Source organism: Notechis scutatus, chromosome 4 (genome assembly GCF_049901735.1).
Source record: "Notechis scutatus isolate UNSWTSFEM ecotype Mainland chromosome 4, rNotScu1.2, whole genome shotgun sequence".
Taxonomy (NCBI): Eukaryota; Metazoa; Chordata; class Lepidosauria; order Squamata; family Elapidae; genus Notechis; species Notechis scutatus.
The window spans coordinates 113,907,868-113,927,616 of record NC_142012.1 but is presented as its reverse complement, the minus strand read 5'-3'; the positions used below and the strand labels follow the sequence as shown (position 1 = coordinate 113,927,616).

Here is a 19,749-nt window from a genome sequence, read left to right as displayed (position 1 = left end):
AGTGGCTTGTATAAAATGAATTAATCAAGAAACCAAAAGTGCCATCATCAACATCAGCACCAATAACATGAATATGCTCAATAGCACACTCAAGTGCTAGGATACAAAACAATATTGGAAAACAAATAATGTTGTATTGAATTGCTTGATAGAGTAAAACACTAGTTGCTGACCAGTACAAGAAAAGCCACAACTGAAGCCCTTAATCTAGATGTAACTATAGGACATTATTGTACCCTTTTGAATTACTCACTGAAGGTAGAACTACGGGGATCTTTTGCCTGGTGGACATGGATAAACCAGACATCCATTGGGCTTTTGTATTTTTAGTTTTAAAAAATGGTCATAAATGATAATTATTATGTGTTTAAGCATTCTCCCCTTTGCCAGTTTTGAGTGAAAGAGGAAGACAAACTGTGAGTATGTAAACGCTAATTTCTACGGCCATTATACTACAGGCATTCCCTGGGTTATGTACACTTTCCACCAAAAGAATTTGGGCCCAAGCTTTTTATTATGCATTCTGGAATCCACACTGTATAAATGCCTAGAAATAGTGGTGACTATTTTTCACATGGGCAAAATGGTGGGTATCAGTTTTGTATATCTAGAATGATGTAATTTATGTATTGTCTATATACAAGGTTGAAGAATTTGAAATATATGCTTTTTGGAGCACCAATAAAAGTTTGGAAATTTACCATAACCATTTTATTAAAATGTATACGCTATACATGAAGCAGAGCGGGACACATGCCTTTTTAAAGCATTTACAAACAATGTATTATTTAAATCATCTTCCTAGGTCTGATGTGGAAGAAAACTTTGGCAAAAGAATTAGAATTAATTACTTTTAAACAGTCTGGAAATTGTACTCTGAATACTGAAAAGGAAACATAGATAAGGAGTTCCTTTTAAAATATTTTATAACTGTTTTTTATTAATACATTTCCAAAGTTGCTGAAGGTATGTTAATAACTGCCCTCCAGCTATATTATTTTCATGCAGTATTGGAGCATGGATAAGTAAACCTTTAGTTCCTGGAAACTATACTTAGAAAATAAACAAACAAAAGAAAGCTAGATGGCAAAAGTCTGTAGAAGAGATGGAAAAACCATTGTAGAATTACCAAGGCCAGAATTTGCTTTTCTGTTCAGAAGCAGTATATTCCTGAGTGACAAAGAACTGTGGGAAATTCTATGCATGGTGCTATTTTAGAGGGACCAGCAGCATGATTTGTTCTGCCCAGAAAGTAATGTTCTAAAAATACATAACTTTCTCATAAAAGTAAACCCACAAAGTTCATGTCCTAGATTTGTGGTGACAAAACCTCTGAAATAACCATTAAGTACACAGTATACTTTTACATAACTTTATCTCAGAAGTCCCTAAATGTTTTACACAGGTGAGCACATTTGAAATATTGACTAATGTATATTAGGGTAATCTCACAAAATAGTTACTGTGGTAGGCAATGACTCTGACAAAATTGTAATTTACTAGAAGCCTTCCCCTCCATTCCAGTTTTGCGGGATTCTCATTATTGTTTTGGATAGGGTGGGCATTATTTTAGACAGAGCAGTTAACTCACCCATCTGTCATTTTGATTATCTAATAAACATCTGAGATATATGTGGACCCCTAAAACATTCTTTGAAATAAATAGCATGACTAAAAGTGACACTTTGCTTTGCAACATGCCAGTTTCCCATAAATAAATAAATAATCAATCAATTCCAGATTAACGTCAAGTTGGATATGGATTTTTCTGTGTACCAAAGGAAATGTTAGAATATTGGAGTATGTGAGTCTCACCTTGGCAATTTAAGCTGTACATTTGATGAAGCTGAAAACATTTGAAAATACATCTAATACATCGCCTCTTTAGTCAATTATTACATTTTAAAGTATTTCATTGATTTCAAGAATATTCTGCATTCAGAGAAGATGGAAATGGCATGGTGGAATAGGAAACAGAATATTCAAGCAGCAAGAAATCTAAGCCGCTTTAAGTTAACATATACAACATAGTAGTCAAGCATGAGCAGGATAATCAAGAAGTTGACTAAATGGCCAAATCAACATTCCCAGTCTGGAGAAAGATGTGAAACATTATCTTGGAGTATCATTGTGATAGTTGGATAGTGTAGTTGCTAAGGATACTGTGAGCTGCTGTCTCACCTCCATCCAACTTCTCTCTCGCATTAAGGTGCACTTTTTTGACTTGGCAGATGAAAATTTTAGGATTCTTAACTAGCGCTTGGGTTTTGGGTGTTTTTTGTGCCATAGGTTTATGTTCCGGTCATTTTGCACGACCATTTATATTCTGGCAATTTATGGAATGGATTATTTTGTTAGGGAAACACATGTAAAGCTTCAAGATCATACTATAAAGAATCATTTTTAGCTGTTATTTCAACATTGAAGGCCCCTTAAACATACACAGAATTCATCCATACATCAGGAAAATGAGCATAGAAAAGAGATTTTTCTCCCACATATCAAATGGGTGGCAAATGGAGGTATGGCTATTATGTACATCATTGGCATAAGTGACACAACTCCTTGATTTTGTCACAATCCAGTTCTTTTAGTGCATCAGATCAACAGACGCTGCTTTTCTAAAGGTCTGTATGTGAGACTATATTCAGAAGTGCTCGTGAATTAGTTCAGCTGGATTTTCACTGATCTTTGTCAAGGTTGGTGTCACTTTAAGCATTACTTTTAAGTAAAATGAAATAAGATTAATCATCTTTTAAATGCTCAACTTAGGCAAAATGAGAAAAGGTGGTTTTTTTCCCCCCTCCACTATAATATCCTGTTTGTAAGAGTCTCTCTCCAAAGTTGAATTATGGCACCTGTCTCCTATATTTTAGGTCAAAATCTGATTACTTGTAGGCCTTTCAGATATTGCTGAACATCCATCAGGCCCTGCCAGATGTCCCCTAAGTAGCAATACTGGGAATTGTTAGTGCAGCAACATCTAGAGAGCCATAATTTCCTGGCAAATGTTACAGATGCTGAGACAATTATTTTCCTTTTCCCAGCCCTCTTGTAGAAGTACCCTTAAATACTTGGATATATGAAAAAGATGTGCAGGAACAGTTAAGTTGACTCAGTTCTTGGAAAGAAGAAGGCATGAGGAAAAAAAACCCCTCAAAATATGTCCTCTTTGATTCTGTTTGTTACAAAAGGAGGCAGGGGTAAAATTTGCAGGCTTTCGAGATGCTATTATATTCTCCTATAATCTTTGCACTGTTTCATAGACTGGCCTACCTCAAAGGCTTGGCATTTCTTAATTGCTGATATAATTTTCTTTGTACTGGTCTTCCAGTGTCTTTGATGCTGTCATTAATAATGTATCATTTGTACTTATTTAAGTAACATAAAAAGATTTAAAAGATATTGTAAACTTTCCTGGACGTTTGAGAGGTTAATTTATACATTTTGCAAACCAGTCAACTATTCCCATTTATTACTGGTTTCAAAACAAATTATTTTATCCCTGATCATTTTTTTGTGTGGCTCTTCTCTGTCACTGGCTAGAATCATGATGTATATCTATTTACTTATCTATTGTCTGATCAAGAAAAGTGCTACTATCACCTTGGTTCTTGTAGTAAGGGTATTGCAGCTTTATATAAAATATTGACTTAAAACAAATCAAACCTATTAAAAGGAAATCCTTCTCTGAAGTATATGAATAACATCTTGAGAGCCATATGTTCTTTTTCACTTTTCTAGAAATTATTTTCATATTTTTAATTATTTGAATTGTAATGCATAACTAGTGTTTTGTTTCCCAAGCTGCTCAAATCACTCCTGCGTGATAAGCTCAAACATAAGAAATTATTTTATATGAATAAATATCACAGTCATTTTTATACGTGAAAAGGTATTTTATGGGGTTGATATCATAAAAAATACTATAGGTGCAAAGTTATCTCTTTACTAATTAACCAATTTGAGATTAGGCAACGTTGCCTTACAACTAAAGGCTACTGTGTTGAGACTATAAAAATCCAAATGATCACTACATGCCATAAGAGTAATCGCTGAGATCTTTGCATGTTAGCTTTACAATCTCACATCTTATCTGAAACTTCTCAGCTATTAGGTAAGAAACTGAAATGATTGAACTCTGAGTTGTTGAAGTCCCCCCCCGCCCCACCGCCCGCAAACACAATCAGGAACACAGTCCCTGGTTAGCCTGATTTTTATGCTGGAAGCAAGTAAGGTGATTCATGCTTTTACAATAGATGATAGGAAGCAGCCTGATTACAGGGAAGTGCTTGAGGTGGGGGAAGTTTGAAGAAGTCATACATTAATTGAATCAACCCCACAGTAGAATTTATGTTTCTGTGTAATTATGCATTTGTATGTATATGTTCATTTTCTTAAATTGACATGGGTGGCAAGAAAAGAAACAAAGTATTCCCCAAACAGTAATAATTCCTCATATTATTTAAAGTTTCAAAATAACAAAATAAACATAGGATATCAATAATATTGCTGCAGCCAGATTTTTAAAATTGATTTACATAGCTTTAAAGCATTTAAAGCTATGTAAATCTCACCTCTGGCCCCATTCATTTCCAATAACTAAATTAGGATCACAGGGTATCAGACTTCCTTAACAGAAGTCTTCATTTCATTCCATTGTTTATAAGTATTGCTTTTGTCTAAGCCCATTTTCTCTTACACACTAATAATAGTAAGACACCAGATCCATAAATGATAATGCAGTGAAATGGTACACAAATATGGTCATATATTATATCCTTTTTAAAGTTGCTCTAACTCCTAAGCAGAAGTACAGTCCCTCAAATTTCAAGAAAGGGAGAAAAATTTTACTTAAATTTGAAGCAATATTGTTATGTCAAAAAGCTATCATAAGGCAATGGTTAAGATCACATAAAATGTACAATTAATGAGAGAATATGTGTATTAATTTAATAAAATGGTTTTGGTTGGTGTATTAGAGGGAGGGAAGGACAGACGAAGGAAGATCTCTGAATGAGATCCCCCCCATTTGCTTCAAATGAAATTGATTCATGTTTATTTTAAAAATCATATGGACTTTTTTTCTGCTGATTATGTATGATTTACAGAGTTTGGTGTAATGTCAATTTTACAATGCAGTTGTCTGATTATCTATTTAATAGTAAGCTGTAGTTAATGGGTTTTACTTCCAAGTAAATAGGTGAATAAATACAATGAAAAATAAAGAGTGGTTGAGATTGTGTAATGGTTAATATTGGTCACTTTCACTCCTTCAGAAACTCCATTGAAATGAAGTAGTCCCTTTTAACCAATGCCAGGGACACAAAGTAAGAATAGATCAACAAGATTTAGGGGGGGGAAGTAGATGAGAATCAGGCTGATTTTGACAATTCTCTGACTTGCCTCCCCTCTCCTCCTAGATTCTGTTGGATAGTTGATGTATGAACTAAGAGGAAGCAGATTCTGAAATCTTTCTTTGGTGAAACTGTCTGACACTAAATGAGTTAAGTTGTGCAGAATCAAATATACTGGCCAATATAATGCACTAATAATAATGTCTGTAGGTTATAAAGAGGTGTACAATTTCAATTCTAACTTTGAAAATGAGTAATTTAAAGCATCACAAGCAACCTCCACCTTACTATATATATTATTTATCTACTCAAGATGTCATCTGGATATATAACCTGCAGAGGCACCTTTTCAGAAACTGTGCAGAGTTGATTGTTGAACATCACAACTTATGGAGCTATATCTTTTGTTTTACACAAGTGGATTGAAAGTGTTCCAGGGAGTTCTAAACAGAAGACGAAAATAGCGATCTGTCATCATATAGATATATTTCACTCTCACCACATAAATACAAAACAGTCAAATATCCAGAACATTCCAAATAAAGGTTAGTAGCAAGGGGCTCACCTTCACCCACAGATTCATCCATATTTTTTTCTGCACTAAGTGCCTAAAAATTCAGACGTAAATAATTTACAATAAAATTATTGACAGTTTTCATGTTATGCTCTCTCTCTCTCTTTCTCTCTCCTTTCTGTTCTAGAGTAAACTCTATACATTTCGTTTTCTTGTTTTTTCTTTTTGGATTGAAAAGTTTAGTGGCACATATTTTGTACAGTGTAAACACAAAGTATCAAGAGATTTACAATCCTTCTGCCTCCAAAAACAAAAAACAGGCTAAAGTAATTAGTTATTACATGGTATATTGTTTTCATTTGCTGCTTCTGGCAAACTTATAAAATCATGTAAAAAGCAGCAGCAGCCAAGAATAAATCTGTGGTTAATGGGGAGATTTTCAAATAAGGTAAAACGACAATTTTACATAAGAGCACAAAATTAATACAAAATCAGATGAGACACTACTGTACTTTGCATTTTGCATTAGGTTTGCTTTAGGAATAAACATTACCAAAGAAAATCAGTCAAAGGGGGCAAAAATCGATACTTCCAGTTTACCTTCAATTTATTTAAACCGTTGAATATATGGTTTTAGGAGAGCGCTGAAACTGCAGGCACATCAGTAAATCTATAATGCTGCCTTGGGATTATTCTTTTGTTTTGTTTTGTAGAGATCAAATTCTGATCCTTTTAAAAAGCTTGTGTATAAGGATTTTTTTAAAGCTCTAATTTTTTTTTTTTTTTGCATCCATATATTGTTAATGAGGGATGTGCAGAGGTGATAACATGTATATTTCTGTCTGGTTTCCTTCCAGACATTAACGAAGAAAAATGTTATCTTTTTGTTAAAATTGCCTAGACTTTAGCCGCAAATGCTGTTAAGTCTGTAAGCCTAATGCAAAATCTTATTTTTATTTTAGGGGTGGGGGACGATGGAATTGGAAGATGATTGCAACATTCCTTAAACTGAACGAAGTCGGCGTTTACTTAAAGTGAGCTTTCATCATAAGCATTCTTGGGTCAGTAGTATTTCAAAGCTAAATCAGTTCCCAGCTGCGTTACCTGAAAGGACGGTTGGCTTCACTTCGGTTTACACCCACACTCACAACTTGGAAACGAGACTGGAATCCTAGGTATACTTACCGGAAGTAAATCCCATTGAAGTGAAACTGCTGAATACCCGCAGCGCCCCTCCTTCCACTTAAAAGTCAATAGATTTCGTGCCCGAGTTCAGCCTGGCATTGGGGGCATACGGACGTCGGGGCAGGAGGAGGCGCGCATCTTCAAGACGATGTGCAAAATAAGTTATCCCTTGGAAGGGTATTGTCGCCCTTGTTGAGGAAGAGGGCCTTTCTTAGATTTGTGCTTTAATGCAACACTGAGCAACCAGCATCCACCAGGCATGAGGATCCGCGGAGCTACGTACCCGCGGGCAGTCCCCACCTTCCCTGCACAAAATACACTTCAGCTCCAACCGACCCTTCAAGCCTCTTCCCGAACACGCCCCTCCCCCTTCAAAGTCAAAGCTTTTTTTCTCGCGTTGGCTGTCAACTTGAAGGAAAGGATGTCCGCGTTCGGCAACTCAGAAAGACCCCTCTTCTCCTGTGTCTCCCCCCCCACCCCACGAAACACGACGTCTCCTCGGTTTTAGGCTCCCACCCCGCCCCGTTTCTAAAACGCTCGCGGACGCGGCCTTTCACAAGGAGTGCGCTCGGCGCTTCATCTCTATCCCCCCCCCCTCCCCGCCGCCGACTTTCCTCTCCCCCCGCCTTCCCCCTTTCAACAGCTTGCGGGCCGTTTGGCGGCTTCCCTCCGTCTGTTTACTGCTAGCGCGTGACTTCGCCAAGTTGCTTTTCCCAGCCGGCGTTTCTCGAGGAGTTTGGAGGGTTGGGCGCGCTGGGGAGGCTCCCGGTTTGGAATGCGCGGGCGGGAGGGGGGGCAGAAGATTGGGGGACCGGGAGCCGTGTGGAAGGAGCATGTGGATGGGCGCAATGTATAGCAGACCAGAGGGGGCATCTAACGCAGGGAGACTCCATAAATAATCAACACAGACAGAGAGGATAAATATAAATACAGCGAAAGTCCCCGACAGTCAGTCCAGTGCCTTTTTTTCCGCGCTTTCTTTACTGGCGGTCCGGGAGTAGGGCTCGAAGGCGGAGGAGCTGAGATATCGGGCCGACAGTTCTTGCAAGTTCCCGGCCAGAGACCCGGCCATTGCTAATGGGTTGGAGGAGAGCCGGCTGGCCACCGAGCCTAGCAGGGCGGGCACCGGGAGGCTGAAGAGGTTGTGCCCGCCGGGCAGAGAAGGATGAGTCGGGCCGGCGGCGGCGGCGGCGCTGCTGACGGTCGGATGGTGTGTGGAGCCGCCCGTCGTCCCTGATCCTGAGCCGCCCGTGCGGCTAGCGAGGCTGGGGGCTCGCAAGGCCGAGCCCAAGGCGCTGGTGGCGCAGGGGGGAAGAAGGCCGGGCAAACCGGGCGGGGAGAGCAGGCGTCCTTGTTCGAGGAGTCGCAGGACGCTGCATGTAGCCGCGGTCTCGGACACCACCGACTTCATCTCTGAGTCTTTGCCTTGGTCTTTTTTCTGCTTTGTGCGTCGGTTCTGGAACCAGACTTTGACCTGCAAGGAGGCGAGGAAAGAAGGCAGAAGGACAAAATCAGCGCCATCTATTGCGGCGTAGCAAAGGCCTCGGCCTTCTCAAGCCTGGAGGAAGAGAGGAAAGGCCGCCATTGTCCCACCCATCGCAGTTTATCGGCCTCTTTCCAGAGGCCTCCACAGGACAGCGACCGGTTGGGAAGCTCCTGGGAAGAGGGAGATTTCTCCGTGAAAGCCAAGCGGCTTGCGGCGGAAACCTCTTGTGTGCGCGTGTGCAGCCGACTGGGGAGCGCGTGCATATCAGAGAGCAAATGGAAGAGCGAACGTGGAAGTCTGCTCATTTCCACGAGGATCGCGAAACCATGCTGCCCTCTGGAAAGCGCAACCCTTCGGCGTCGTGAAGGCACGCGTGTATTGTGGTCTTGAAATGTTTTGCGTAACGGCTGGTTTCGGAAACCGCAAGAAGCGGCCAGAAAAACTTCGGCATGGAGGAGCGAGGGTGGCCTCTCCAACAAAATGAGGTGAAAAAAAAAGAGTTACGTGGGAGAAGCCGTCGCGCCTCGTTTTCCACACCATCTATGACTGTGTCCCCACAGCTAGAAGTTTTTCAGAAACAGGTTTTTTTTTGGGGTGCAACCAACCACAACGAATTAATTGAACCAGGCAACACTCCTATGCCATTGGAAAGGATGCCTCTGACCTCTTAGGTCCCTGATACAAGATGGTTTTACTTTATTGAGGCACTCCTACCTACATTTGCCATTTTTTTCCTCCCATGGGTCTCATCTGCAGGCAGCAGCATTTGAAAGATTTGGGCTAATTTAGGTTTTCCCCTGAAAGGGCAGAGCGCGTGCAGAGGTGTCACCCACCTCTATGCAAGCCTGTGCGATCCCTATCTAGCCAGCTACTTCGACCCTTTCCAGCTCTATCCTTCACTTAGGCTCCTATGGCAGGCCACACTGGCTGTAGAGCCCCTTTGGTTTGCCTTACCAGCCCGCCTAAATCTGACAGGCAAAGAAATGCTAATTAGCTTGTCAGAGAGGTTCATTATAGTACCTCTTTTCTAAGAACTACGAAACTAATTCCTTCCTTCCATTATTTCAAGCAAAAATAATAAAGCCACACCTACATTTTATCCTTCTCTAGTTCTTTCTGTTCTCCTTTGTGGTAAAATGTACAAGAAATTTCATCCTATTTCTTTAAATAATATACTTAAAAGCATCATGAACAGATAATATTTTTGGTAATGTATCTTATTTCTCTTTTTCAATCTGACTACCTATTTCAGGTTTTGACTTAACAATGTTTTCAATTTTCTCAAAGCATTTTATTTAAATTAAAATTAAACCATCACCACCCTGCATTTTTATATTATCTTCCCCACCAACTCTTTATTTAGCAAAGTACAATTTTCAGATGGCATTTTTTTGCCTTTGAAGGAAGGGAATAAATGTCTCTCCCCTGTATAGTATGCACACAGACACCTGTGCCCACATGCATATACACACACATACACACAGAAAATGGTCCCGCCTTTCAGATTCTCAACCTATTTTTCAGGTTGTAGGACTGAATGAAAGAAAAAAAAAACTTAGCTTTCAACATCAGAGCAGACCTATTTGGGGCTGATCTCATTGTCATTATTGGGCCCTACTGGCAGGCATTCTGTCCATTGCCTCTAACAGCTAATCTGGTATGGGGGGAGGGAAGAGCAGCAAAGTCCCTGATGTTTAACACAGTTGTATTTTTCACTAGAAAGGGGTACTTAAAAGAATTACTACTGCAAATGGCAAAAAAGGGGTACATGGAAGAATTTGAACCTTGATGGGAGGGAATACATGGGTATTTGCTGTTGTGCCCCTGACAGAAAACTGATGGGACCGCTCATTCATGACAGTCTCAGGAAACACAAGTCAAGCGATAAACAGTGTGAGGAAAACAAAATCCATAATCCAAAAAGGCAGTAACTTTATAAGACCAAAGGAAGTTCTGTGAAATCCTTGCATAATATTTGATTTCAACAAATCTTCATCTAGCAAAGTTGGTTTAAGAAATGGGAAGGGGATTGTGGTCGTTTCTGGAGGTATACCTGGACATTTTTATGTGGATGAAAAAATAGCCTTTTGCTACCCTTCTCACCCCTATTAAGCCGTTTGGGGTTCTCTCTCTCTTCTCCCTTGCTCGCTCTCTATGCACGTGTGCACACACACATACCATGGCAGAAAGGGGAAAGGAAAAAATACTCATACCCATTTAAAAGAGAAGTTTCTTTTAAATGGAGTTCAATTTCTGATGATTTCAGAAGTTTCTGACATCTTCATTTTGTGTTGGGGGAGAAGTGCCAAAGTTTTTTTCTCCATTATTATCTTCTGAGTGTTTTCTCATTTCCCTGTCTAGCCGACAACCCAGAATTCTATGGAGGAATTGCATCTACGGTTAACCAGGCCTAATCCTGTTACACCCAGATGCTTCCACCTGAAAATAAACTATCTTCATAAAGCATGTCTAAATATGCATGATCAGAATACAATTCTATTCATTCTAACATGAGAATGTATTCCTTGAATTAAGGAAAATTATTGTTATATATTAATTTATGCAAAAACATGAGCAGTTGCCTGCACTATCTCCTTGCTTTTTCTTTTTGTGTGTTTTTTTTAAAGTTAAGTTGTTAACCAAACTTACAAAACTAGGGAAACAAAAAAAAAAAAAAAAGGAAATCCAGCAAAGTTCTGCAAAGAGATCTATATTCTTTTCATTATGACAATCAGAATACATTCTTATACCCTCTTATTTATTTTAATTTCAACGGTATTAGGTATTAGAACAAACAGCTCAATGTCCTTTTGTAAACAGTGATACTTAGGTATGCACAAATTTATCAGGGATTAACTCCATTAAAGTCAATTTACTTCTGAAGAAATGTGTCCCTTTCAGTATTTTAGACCCAAAAATCGCTTAACCCACAACAGATCTCTATAAGCACTAAATATTGAGATAGCAAATAATTTCAGTACTATTGTCACTTGGTTCCAAGAAATACTGTTTTCCCAACAAGCTACAGATTGTCTAAGTGATATTTTGATGTGAATCCTTGTTCTTTTTTGAAATTTTACTTTCCCCTCGCTAGGATTTGGTCATATTTTGTTGAGAGGAAATCCTTGCAACTTCTGTAGTTTTTTTCTCCAAGGTTGTCTTCCAGAAGCCATCACTGCCTCTCTGTCTATCTGATTGTGAGCTATGAGTGTTTGGGAGGAGGGAGCTTTTTCAAAAGTTCTTGTACTTAACCACACAGGACTGTTTCATAGTTCTCAAACATTGTCCTAGAGGCTAATTAATTTTTCGGATTAAATGCTTACAGAGTTTATGAATAATTTGTGGAGTTAGAAGCAAGTTATATACTTGCAGTAAGTTTCATTTCACTGAGCCCATTTATTTCTTGAGTTCTTAACCTCTGGGATTTAAGGAGGCAATTCGCACTCTATTCCTTCCATTCCCTCCAGATATTTAGATGCCAATCAAATTGAAAAATTGTCTTTGAAAGGAGGAAACCTGCAAAAGCATGAAAAGAGTGGAATTTTGCATTGTGCCCTAAGCTTAGTTCTAGGGCTTGGTCATCTTTTGAGTAGTTAGTTGCAAAAAACAAAAAAAGAGGCGGGGGAGACTGGTCTTCAACTCCAGCCACACCTATATAGGAAGCTACTCAAGTGTTAGCTACAGCCCGGCAGGCCTGGAAGTTAGTGAAAAGCTTCTCATCTCTAGGGAAGAGAACTGTCCTGCTCAAGAGTAGAGCTGGAGCTATCACCTCAGTTCCCAAACTTTTCCACTTCCCAAACCTTTTGCCACTGATACATTTGTATCTTTAGTACCTGAGTTTCTGAGAGATTGAGCTGCCTGGCCAGCTCAGTTCTTTCCCGTCCAACCACGTATTGGCACCTCTGGAATTCCATCTCAAGCCTATAAAGTTGTTCGGCAGTGAAAGAAGTCCGAGTCCTCTTGGGGCGGTCAAGATCAAGGCCTTTTGGAAGAATAATCTCCCTGATGGAACCTTTGGCATCTGGCAAAAAGAGAAGGAGGCACGTTTACATCCAGAAGGAAGGAAGGATCATGGATCCAGTTTTTAAGAACTGCCTAGAGAGGCCACTCTAGACAGAGCAAGAAGCCACTCTTGGCAGGGACTGAAGGAGTCTCCAGGATTTCCTGCTAGCCACATTCTCAGATTGTGGCTTATAAAGCACTTGCAATCCTCCATCCCAGGAGAAGAGCTCTCACACAAAGAACTCCAAAAGACCCTCACAGGATTCAAAGCAGCCCAGGCATCATCAGAGGCCTATGCTCAGCAATCTCTGCCTTTGCACATTCACACTTGCTTGAGCTGCCCTTGATTTCCCTACAGGGAAAGCATTCAAGTGAGCCATCTCAAGAGCTGTGATGCCCACCTTCTGCAGCCCGCTCACTCTTTGGAGCTGCCTCCTTTTCTATGTTGATGAACATCAAGTTGTCCTTCATGGATGCCCATTTTCTGCTCCGCCTTGATCTCACTGCAAATCTCACTAGCCTCTGGCTCTGATTCAAATTACATACCAGGCTTTTCCTTAAGGGTTCACCATAATTTTCCTTCCTAAATCTATGAGGAAGGAAGCCTAGACTTCTAAGACTCGATTTCTTTTTTTTTTTTTCATCTGAGGGTGGTGGTGGTGGCGTCCAGGATGAGTTACTGTTTACCAGGCCTGGTTTTCATTCATTCACATGTGAGCGGAATGAAATCTTTTTTAAACAACATGAGTACACACATCGATGTGTACTGACAGAAATGAAAAAACTGACTTGTTAGTTTTGGAATTTTAATAGCAGTGGAAAATTATTCTATTGTTTATTGGAGGAGGCGGAAAGAAGATAATAAATAATCCAGGTTAGAATAAAAACAAACAAAATAAAACCGAGGAAATAAACAGTATCATAAACAATTCATTCACCTGCATAATAATATTGAATAATAGCAGCAAACATCACCACCACACCACTTTCTGACAGATTTTGTTATTGTAAAGTCACTATCGAAAAAGCTGCAACCACCAAATATTTGAGAGGGAATGGGTTCAAGGTTAAGGAATGCTTGGAGGAAAGGCTTGTCTTAGGGTGGGTGGGGGGGTCGCTATGTCCTCAGACTAGAAAGAATTTCCTGCTGCTAATGGAAATCAAAGAATGGGACAAAAGTACTAGAAAATAAGAGAAGCGCCCAGTACATTTTGGAGTAAGTCTCCAAAGGTTATTTTTCTTCTTCCATCTCTTCTTTTCTTTTTGCTTACCTTAAAAGGGGAGGTGGGTTTCCCCTTTCCCTTTTTGTTTTTTTTGGAGGGCAGGGAGAAATTTCAAAGCAGCAATCTTTTGCAAAAGGCTGTGACTGAAAACTCCTATGGAGAGGTAAGTTCTATGAATTGAGTCCGATGGGTCTTACTCGATTACAAGTAGTCAAAAGAATTGTAGGCTGAATCTAATGGGATCAAAATAGGACTTAGCAATCTTTCCTGCCCTTAAAGCAAAGATACATTAGTATAGGCGAAACGCTACTAAGGTAGGTCTTAGCTTTCCCTTCCCTCCATACTCGAGAAATTCGAAGAAAAAGAAAACCTAATCTGTATACATCCGCCCCAGCTAAAATGTAAGGTTTGGCATTGGAACCCTTCACAATCCTTGACAATCCAAATTGCAAAAATATTCCTAGACCTGAGAAACGAATCAAAAACAGGATGAAAGAGATAAAAAGAATGAAACGAAGCCTTTAATAAAATCACAGTAATTCATTTGGTTTTGAAACGAGAAAAACAAAAACACAAAAAAACAAAAACCGAAAGTAAAAACGAAAGGAAAGGAAGCAGGCGGGCGGGAAAAAGTCGTTAATCAAAATTTCAGAACGTAAAGCGACGGTCCTACCTCGGACTAGTATTCTTCTGCAATAATCCGGGTCAGCGGAACTGGATTTATTTTTACCGCAATCTTCCGAGACGCCCGATGCTGAAAAAGTCCCTTGCGGTTCCTTCAAAAAAGAATTCGAAATATTTCCTTCGGAGCTTTTGCTTTCCTTGCCTTCTTTATGCCCGTTCTTGGAGAGCCGGTTGGTTTCGAGCTCTGAATTGCATCTAACGTCCATTTTGTCTTGTTTCCCAAACATGTGGTGCAATATGGTGTAGAGGTTTGTTTTGTTTTTTTAAGTAGAACAAAAAAAAGGAGGCGCGGGATGAGGGTGGAAGGGAGTAGGAAAAGAAGAGAAAACTGATGAATATCGCTCGGCGTACGACCAGTTCGGTGAGTAACAAGGGAATCCCTCGAAGGCGAGAGTCGGCTGCTCGAGAGGCAGGAAATCGGCCGCTTCCTCAATCCCAGCGTCCTAGTGCGAGTGTCCAGCTTCCCCGCGCCCCAATGATCAGGTACTCAACAGTGCAACTCTAAAATGATTTAATGCCTCCCTTATTACAGAGAGAGGGATGCAGTTGTTAGACACCCAGAGGGACGCGCATTCGCTGTTTCAATTGATTACGGGTAATTTTGCAGCCTCCACATTTAGGTTACCTCATGAATACACTAAATTGTTTGGATAATATATCACTTCGTAATGGGTGGTTTGTATGCTTGTCCCCAATCAAGTCGAGTTTAGCCAGTGAATAAACTGAAATGATTGGCCTTGCTTTCAGGAAACACACAATCAAAAAGGCTGAGATTTCCAGGAGAAGTAGGATCAATTGAAGGAGCGGGAGAGGGGGCGAGGGAAGAAAAGGAAGAAAAAAAAAAAACTTTTGACAAGATTCAGCCAGAATTGTTAGGGGCCATTAGCAGCCATTATTAACTTTCTCCAGTTTGGCGTTCACCTTTCCCGATTTCCGAAGGCGTTCATCCCAGACACGCCTCAGACAGAAATGCAGATCTATTTATAAATAGGTCTGGAAAAGGCTCCGCCAGTTTACCAAAAGGATCTTGGCAGATCTCCTCCGCAAACAGCCACCGAGTCACTCTCACCCCCGTAAAGGGGAACCCTGTCAACCATTTGGGGGAGGGAGAAAGGCTTGCCTTGGTGCGGATTCCAGACCCCAGAAATAGGAAACGTTTTGTCTCCCTGTTGGAGATGAGGAGAAGAAGGCGAAGAGGGTGTTACACTGGAGGGATCTCCTAAACGCTCCTCTCTACTGCCTACCAGCCATCTTACAACTCTTTTCTCTCGTTAATTCAATGCTGATACATGAGGGTGCCCCCTCCCCACGCCTTTCATAAAAATTGAACACATTTCCAGAGCTTCCTTCCTCCCTCCCGCTTCCCAAAAAGCCTGCTTTGTATCCAGATGGATCCAAGAGAGAGAAAGAGAAAGAGGAGAGTGCGGGGCAGATCTCAACTGCGTGATCTACTAAAGGGGGCGGGGAGAACGAGAGCGAGCGAGCGAAAAGTTTCCCCCGGGCTATTTCATTGTCTCCGCTACAATATCTTTGAGAACCGCAACAGCCAGTAATCCAATAAGACCATTGATTAGACGACAATGATTCAATTCAAGCGCCTGGCTTTGTGCACAGAGCATGCTCCAGCCTTTCTTGTCACCTTGCAGGGCAGAAGCCCTCTTCACGCTGCTCTCCTCATTCAGGCCTTTATGGGAAATGTAGAGTGAAATGTAGGAGTGAAAGATGGCAATTATCTAATTGGACTATTAACAAACAATTCTCCGAGTGTGGCTGTCTGGCATTGGTTCTTGGGCGGGGTGAAAGGCCGCCTGTTGCACTGGCCCCATTCACAAAAGAGTTGCAGGGGCCAGGCGAGAGGAAGAAAGCGAGGGAACTTCTCACAGAAAATCCGAAGGGGCTTTAGGGAGATGTCCTTACACACACACACACACACACACACACACACACACACACACCACACCAGCCCCTGCCCACCCGAAGCTGAAGGCACTTCTAAGGAGAAAAGGGGGTAGTTACACCGAAGTTTACATGGCAACTTCTGGGCAAACCTGCCATAAACGAATCCACATCCAGAAGCCCCCTGAACTAGACACCAGCTATATCTGTGCAACATATGCCAAGAAATAGACTTTTTCAATGGCTCACACCAATTGTAGCCTTTCTTTGTTTTAGTAACTCATTGAATTGAAAAGCTTTCCACCACTCTTCCTACAACCCTCTCGTCCAAGGGTCTGCCTATGGAATCAGTTGGCCGTAAACACCTCTTGTCATTAAAATAATTTCCACTTTAATACACCTGAAGCACTAGATATCTGGTTGGCAGATGCAAGCTACTTTCAGATTTGAGTGAAGGGGTCCTAAGTGGGGAACCTATCTCCATAGTAGTGATGAAATAGGATGCTGTCAGTTGCATTTAGTGCTTTTATATATATTATGTATAATTGAGTTTGTTTTCAGTGATAAAATATATACTTTGGTGTAAACAAATGCATACTTGATTTCATTGAGATACTGTTATTCTTACTATTATTTTTTATAGGTTATCTTTTTGCCTACAGAGCACTTGAATAAATAATCTCATATAAATACATAATATACATTTTTCTGGGAAATGGAGAGAAATAATACGTAAATGGACTGAGAAGAGCTATGATATTTAATAGATTATCAGTAAGATTTAATGCCTCAATATTTGTATTAAAGGCTACACTTACCAGCACAGAATATTCCTCCCTTCCTTGTGTCAAATGTGGAACTAAATACACACACACACACACACACACATCTGTAGATGCAAGCCTATTACACATCTTTTCTTCAAGAGTCCAGCATGGTGTACATGGATCTCACGTCTCTCCATACGCATTTTGACCTCACAATAATCTGATAAGGTAGCTTATGCAGATAATGAAAAAGTGACCTAATGCCATTTAGCAAGCTTCATGGCTGAGTGGGGATTACAATCTAGGTCTCTGAGTCTTAGTGCAATTTTCTAATGCAAACTTTCTCAAGTTGATATCTCCCAGATGTACTAGATTACATTGTCATAATACATAGTTCGAATGGCTAACAAAATTTCTGAATTGAAAATATGGGAACTGAAGTCCAACATAACTGTAGACCGACATATCAATATTGCACCCATTCCTGGATTGCACCCATATTGCACACATTCCCTACTTATAGTCAGTCATGCTCTTGTCACTTCCACCGTGGACTGCTGCAATGCACTCCCTACAAGCAGCTGTCTTTGAAGAGTATCTAGAACAGGGATGTCAAACTGGATGTCTTCAAGGGCTGGATCAGTATTGTGGTTCTCCTCTGTGGGCCAGTGGGTGAGGGAGGTCTGCGGGCAGCCCCCCTGCACCTCGTTATGTCTTCCATGGCTTCCTGCAGCATTCTGCTGGCCGAAAATGGGCTGCATGGCCTGTTTTGGGGCTGTTTTTTGACTGTTTTCAGCTTGTTTTTCAGCCTATTTTGGCCTGTTTTTTGGGCTGTTTTCAGCCCATTTTGGGCCCATTTTCAGCCTGTTTTGGGCCCAGTTTTCAGCCTGGTTTTGGCTGACAGAGTGCTGCAGGAGGCCATGGAGGGTGAAAATGAGGCATGCCCCCCCCTTGCATGCGACCCGTTTTAGCCTCCCAAGGCATCGTGGGCCAGTCCCTTGATATTTCCAGACTGGCCCTGTGGACTGGATTTAAGCACCCTGCGGGCCAGATCTGGCCCACGGGCCTTGAGTTTGACACCCCTGATCTAGAAGCTTCAGCTGGTACAGAATACAGCAGCATTGGCAGTAATGTACACCCCTGATCCATGAGTTGCATTGGTTGCCAATTTGTGTCAGGTATCAAGTCAAGATTCTGGTTTTAACCTTTAAAGCTCTTCACGGCGTGTGACCAGATAATGAGAAGGGAAAAACCTTCTTGGAAATATCAGCCCACCAAGATCAGATCTCAAAGAGAAGGTATTCTAGGGACCTATCCATAATCGGTATGGAGAGGCAGGAGACATGATGTGGCATCTACCTGATGAAACATCCTCCTCCCGCCAAATGAATTAGATTTGCCCATTCTCTTTGGTGTTCCAAAAGATTATCAACCTGGTAAGGTTCCTGAGGGGGACCATTTTTATCCTCCCTTTGCCTATAGTTAGTATTTTTGTTTTTTTGATATTTATTCCTGTGCTTTTCTAGATGTATATGTTCTTTTTATAGTAGCTGTTTTATCTAATGTTGTGCCTCCCAGAATCATTTCGGTGATATGGGCAGCTCTACAAATTTGATTAATAAATACATAATAAATATCTGGAAGTCAACAGATTGGGGAAGGATGTTCTAAATATTAAATCTTTCTGGTTAGTTTCTGTGGCTTTCACTAAAACCATCAGTCTTATAGAAATACAAATACCTCTTAACATTCCATGCAACTAGTTAGAAATTATAGGTTCATTTCATAGTTTCCAGTCTTGGGTATTTGATACTGTATTGGATGGTGTGGTATAGGAATATTATTAGTGTACCTTCCGTAGCACTGCACCGCAGTGTCTTTTCCTAACTTAGCTAACCTAGGTATCTTATCCTTAGAAACTTCAGTTATATGGTAAGGTTGCCTCAGGATTTCATGGCTGTCGTGCATCTGAGGGATCACTTTCCTAATGTGAATCTGACCAATCACCAAGATCAACAGAGAAAGCACTCTGAAAGAGATCTTCACTGTTAGAGGCTCAGTTCTCTGCGATTCAGAAGGCCTTCTCTTATATGACTCACTGGAAGTTGGACTTGACCCCTACTGTCCCACATTTGGAAAAATGGTAAAGACACATTTCTTTCAAGTCCATTTGAAGGTCCTTATTTTTTTTTCCAGATAATAAGTCAAAGGGGATTGATGATCTGAACTGTACTGGTAATTCTAACTGGATCATAGCTAACCTGGTCCCTATATATGCTTCCAGTCACTTACTGTCATGGATGGGTCAAGCCACAATCACTTGTGCAATAGCGATAAATAAATATGTATTTTTAAAAAGTATTAAAAGCTTATCCCAAAGGTGCTCTTTTGAAGAGGCAACTGGGCTTCTTGTTTTTTCTTTGAAGACGTTTCACTTCTCATCGAAGCTGTTTCTTCAGCTGTGAGAAGAAGCTTCTTCAATAAGAAAGAGAAATCAGGAAGCCCAGTTGCCTCTTCAAAAAAGCATCTTTGGGACAACCATAACCTGGATGACTGAGAATCTACATAGATATTAAAAGCTTGATGTCTGAGCCTAGCTCTTTGTGTGCGTAGGAAAAAAATCCAGGAAAAAGAA

General features: G+C 40.7%; 1 protein-coding gene across 1 annotated transcript; it reads right to left on the bottom strand.

Moving 5' to 3' along the window:
- Positions 1 to 7,705: 7,705 nt before the first annotated feature.
- On the bottom strand, positions 7,706 to 15,960 carry VAX1 (ventral anterior homeobox 1). The gene is made up of 3 exons (XM_026667309.2): positions 14,441 to 15,960; positions 12,376 to 12,563; positions 7,706 to 8,530 (listed from the first exon to the last, which is right to left on the bottom strand). Exons 1-3 carry the CDS (start codon positions 14,676 to 14,678, stop codon positions 8,006 to 8,008), a joined length of 951 nt encoding a protein of 316 aa, XP_026523094.1. The 5' UTR covers positions 14,679 to 15,960; the 3' UTR covers positions 7,706 to 8,005.
- Between the last annotated feature and the right edge of the window lie 3,789 nt (positions 15,961 to 19,749).

Excerpts from the sequence above, each read along its gene's own strand:
- VAX1 (XM_026667309.2), bottom strand. The coding sequence starts at position 14,678 with ATGTTTGGGAAACAAGACAAAATGGACGTTAGATGCAATTCAGAGCTC. Across the intron at positions 12,564-14,440 it reads CAGAAGAATACTAGTCCGAG|ATGCCAAAGGTTCCATCAGG; the intron begins GTAGGACCGTCG and ends TCTTTTTGCCAG. Across the intron at positions 8,531-12,375 it reads TCAATCTCTCAGAAACTCAG|GTCAAAGTCTGGTTCCAGAA; the intron begins GTACTAAAGATA and ends GCCTCCTTGCAG.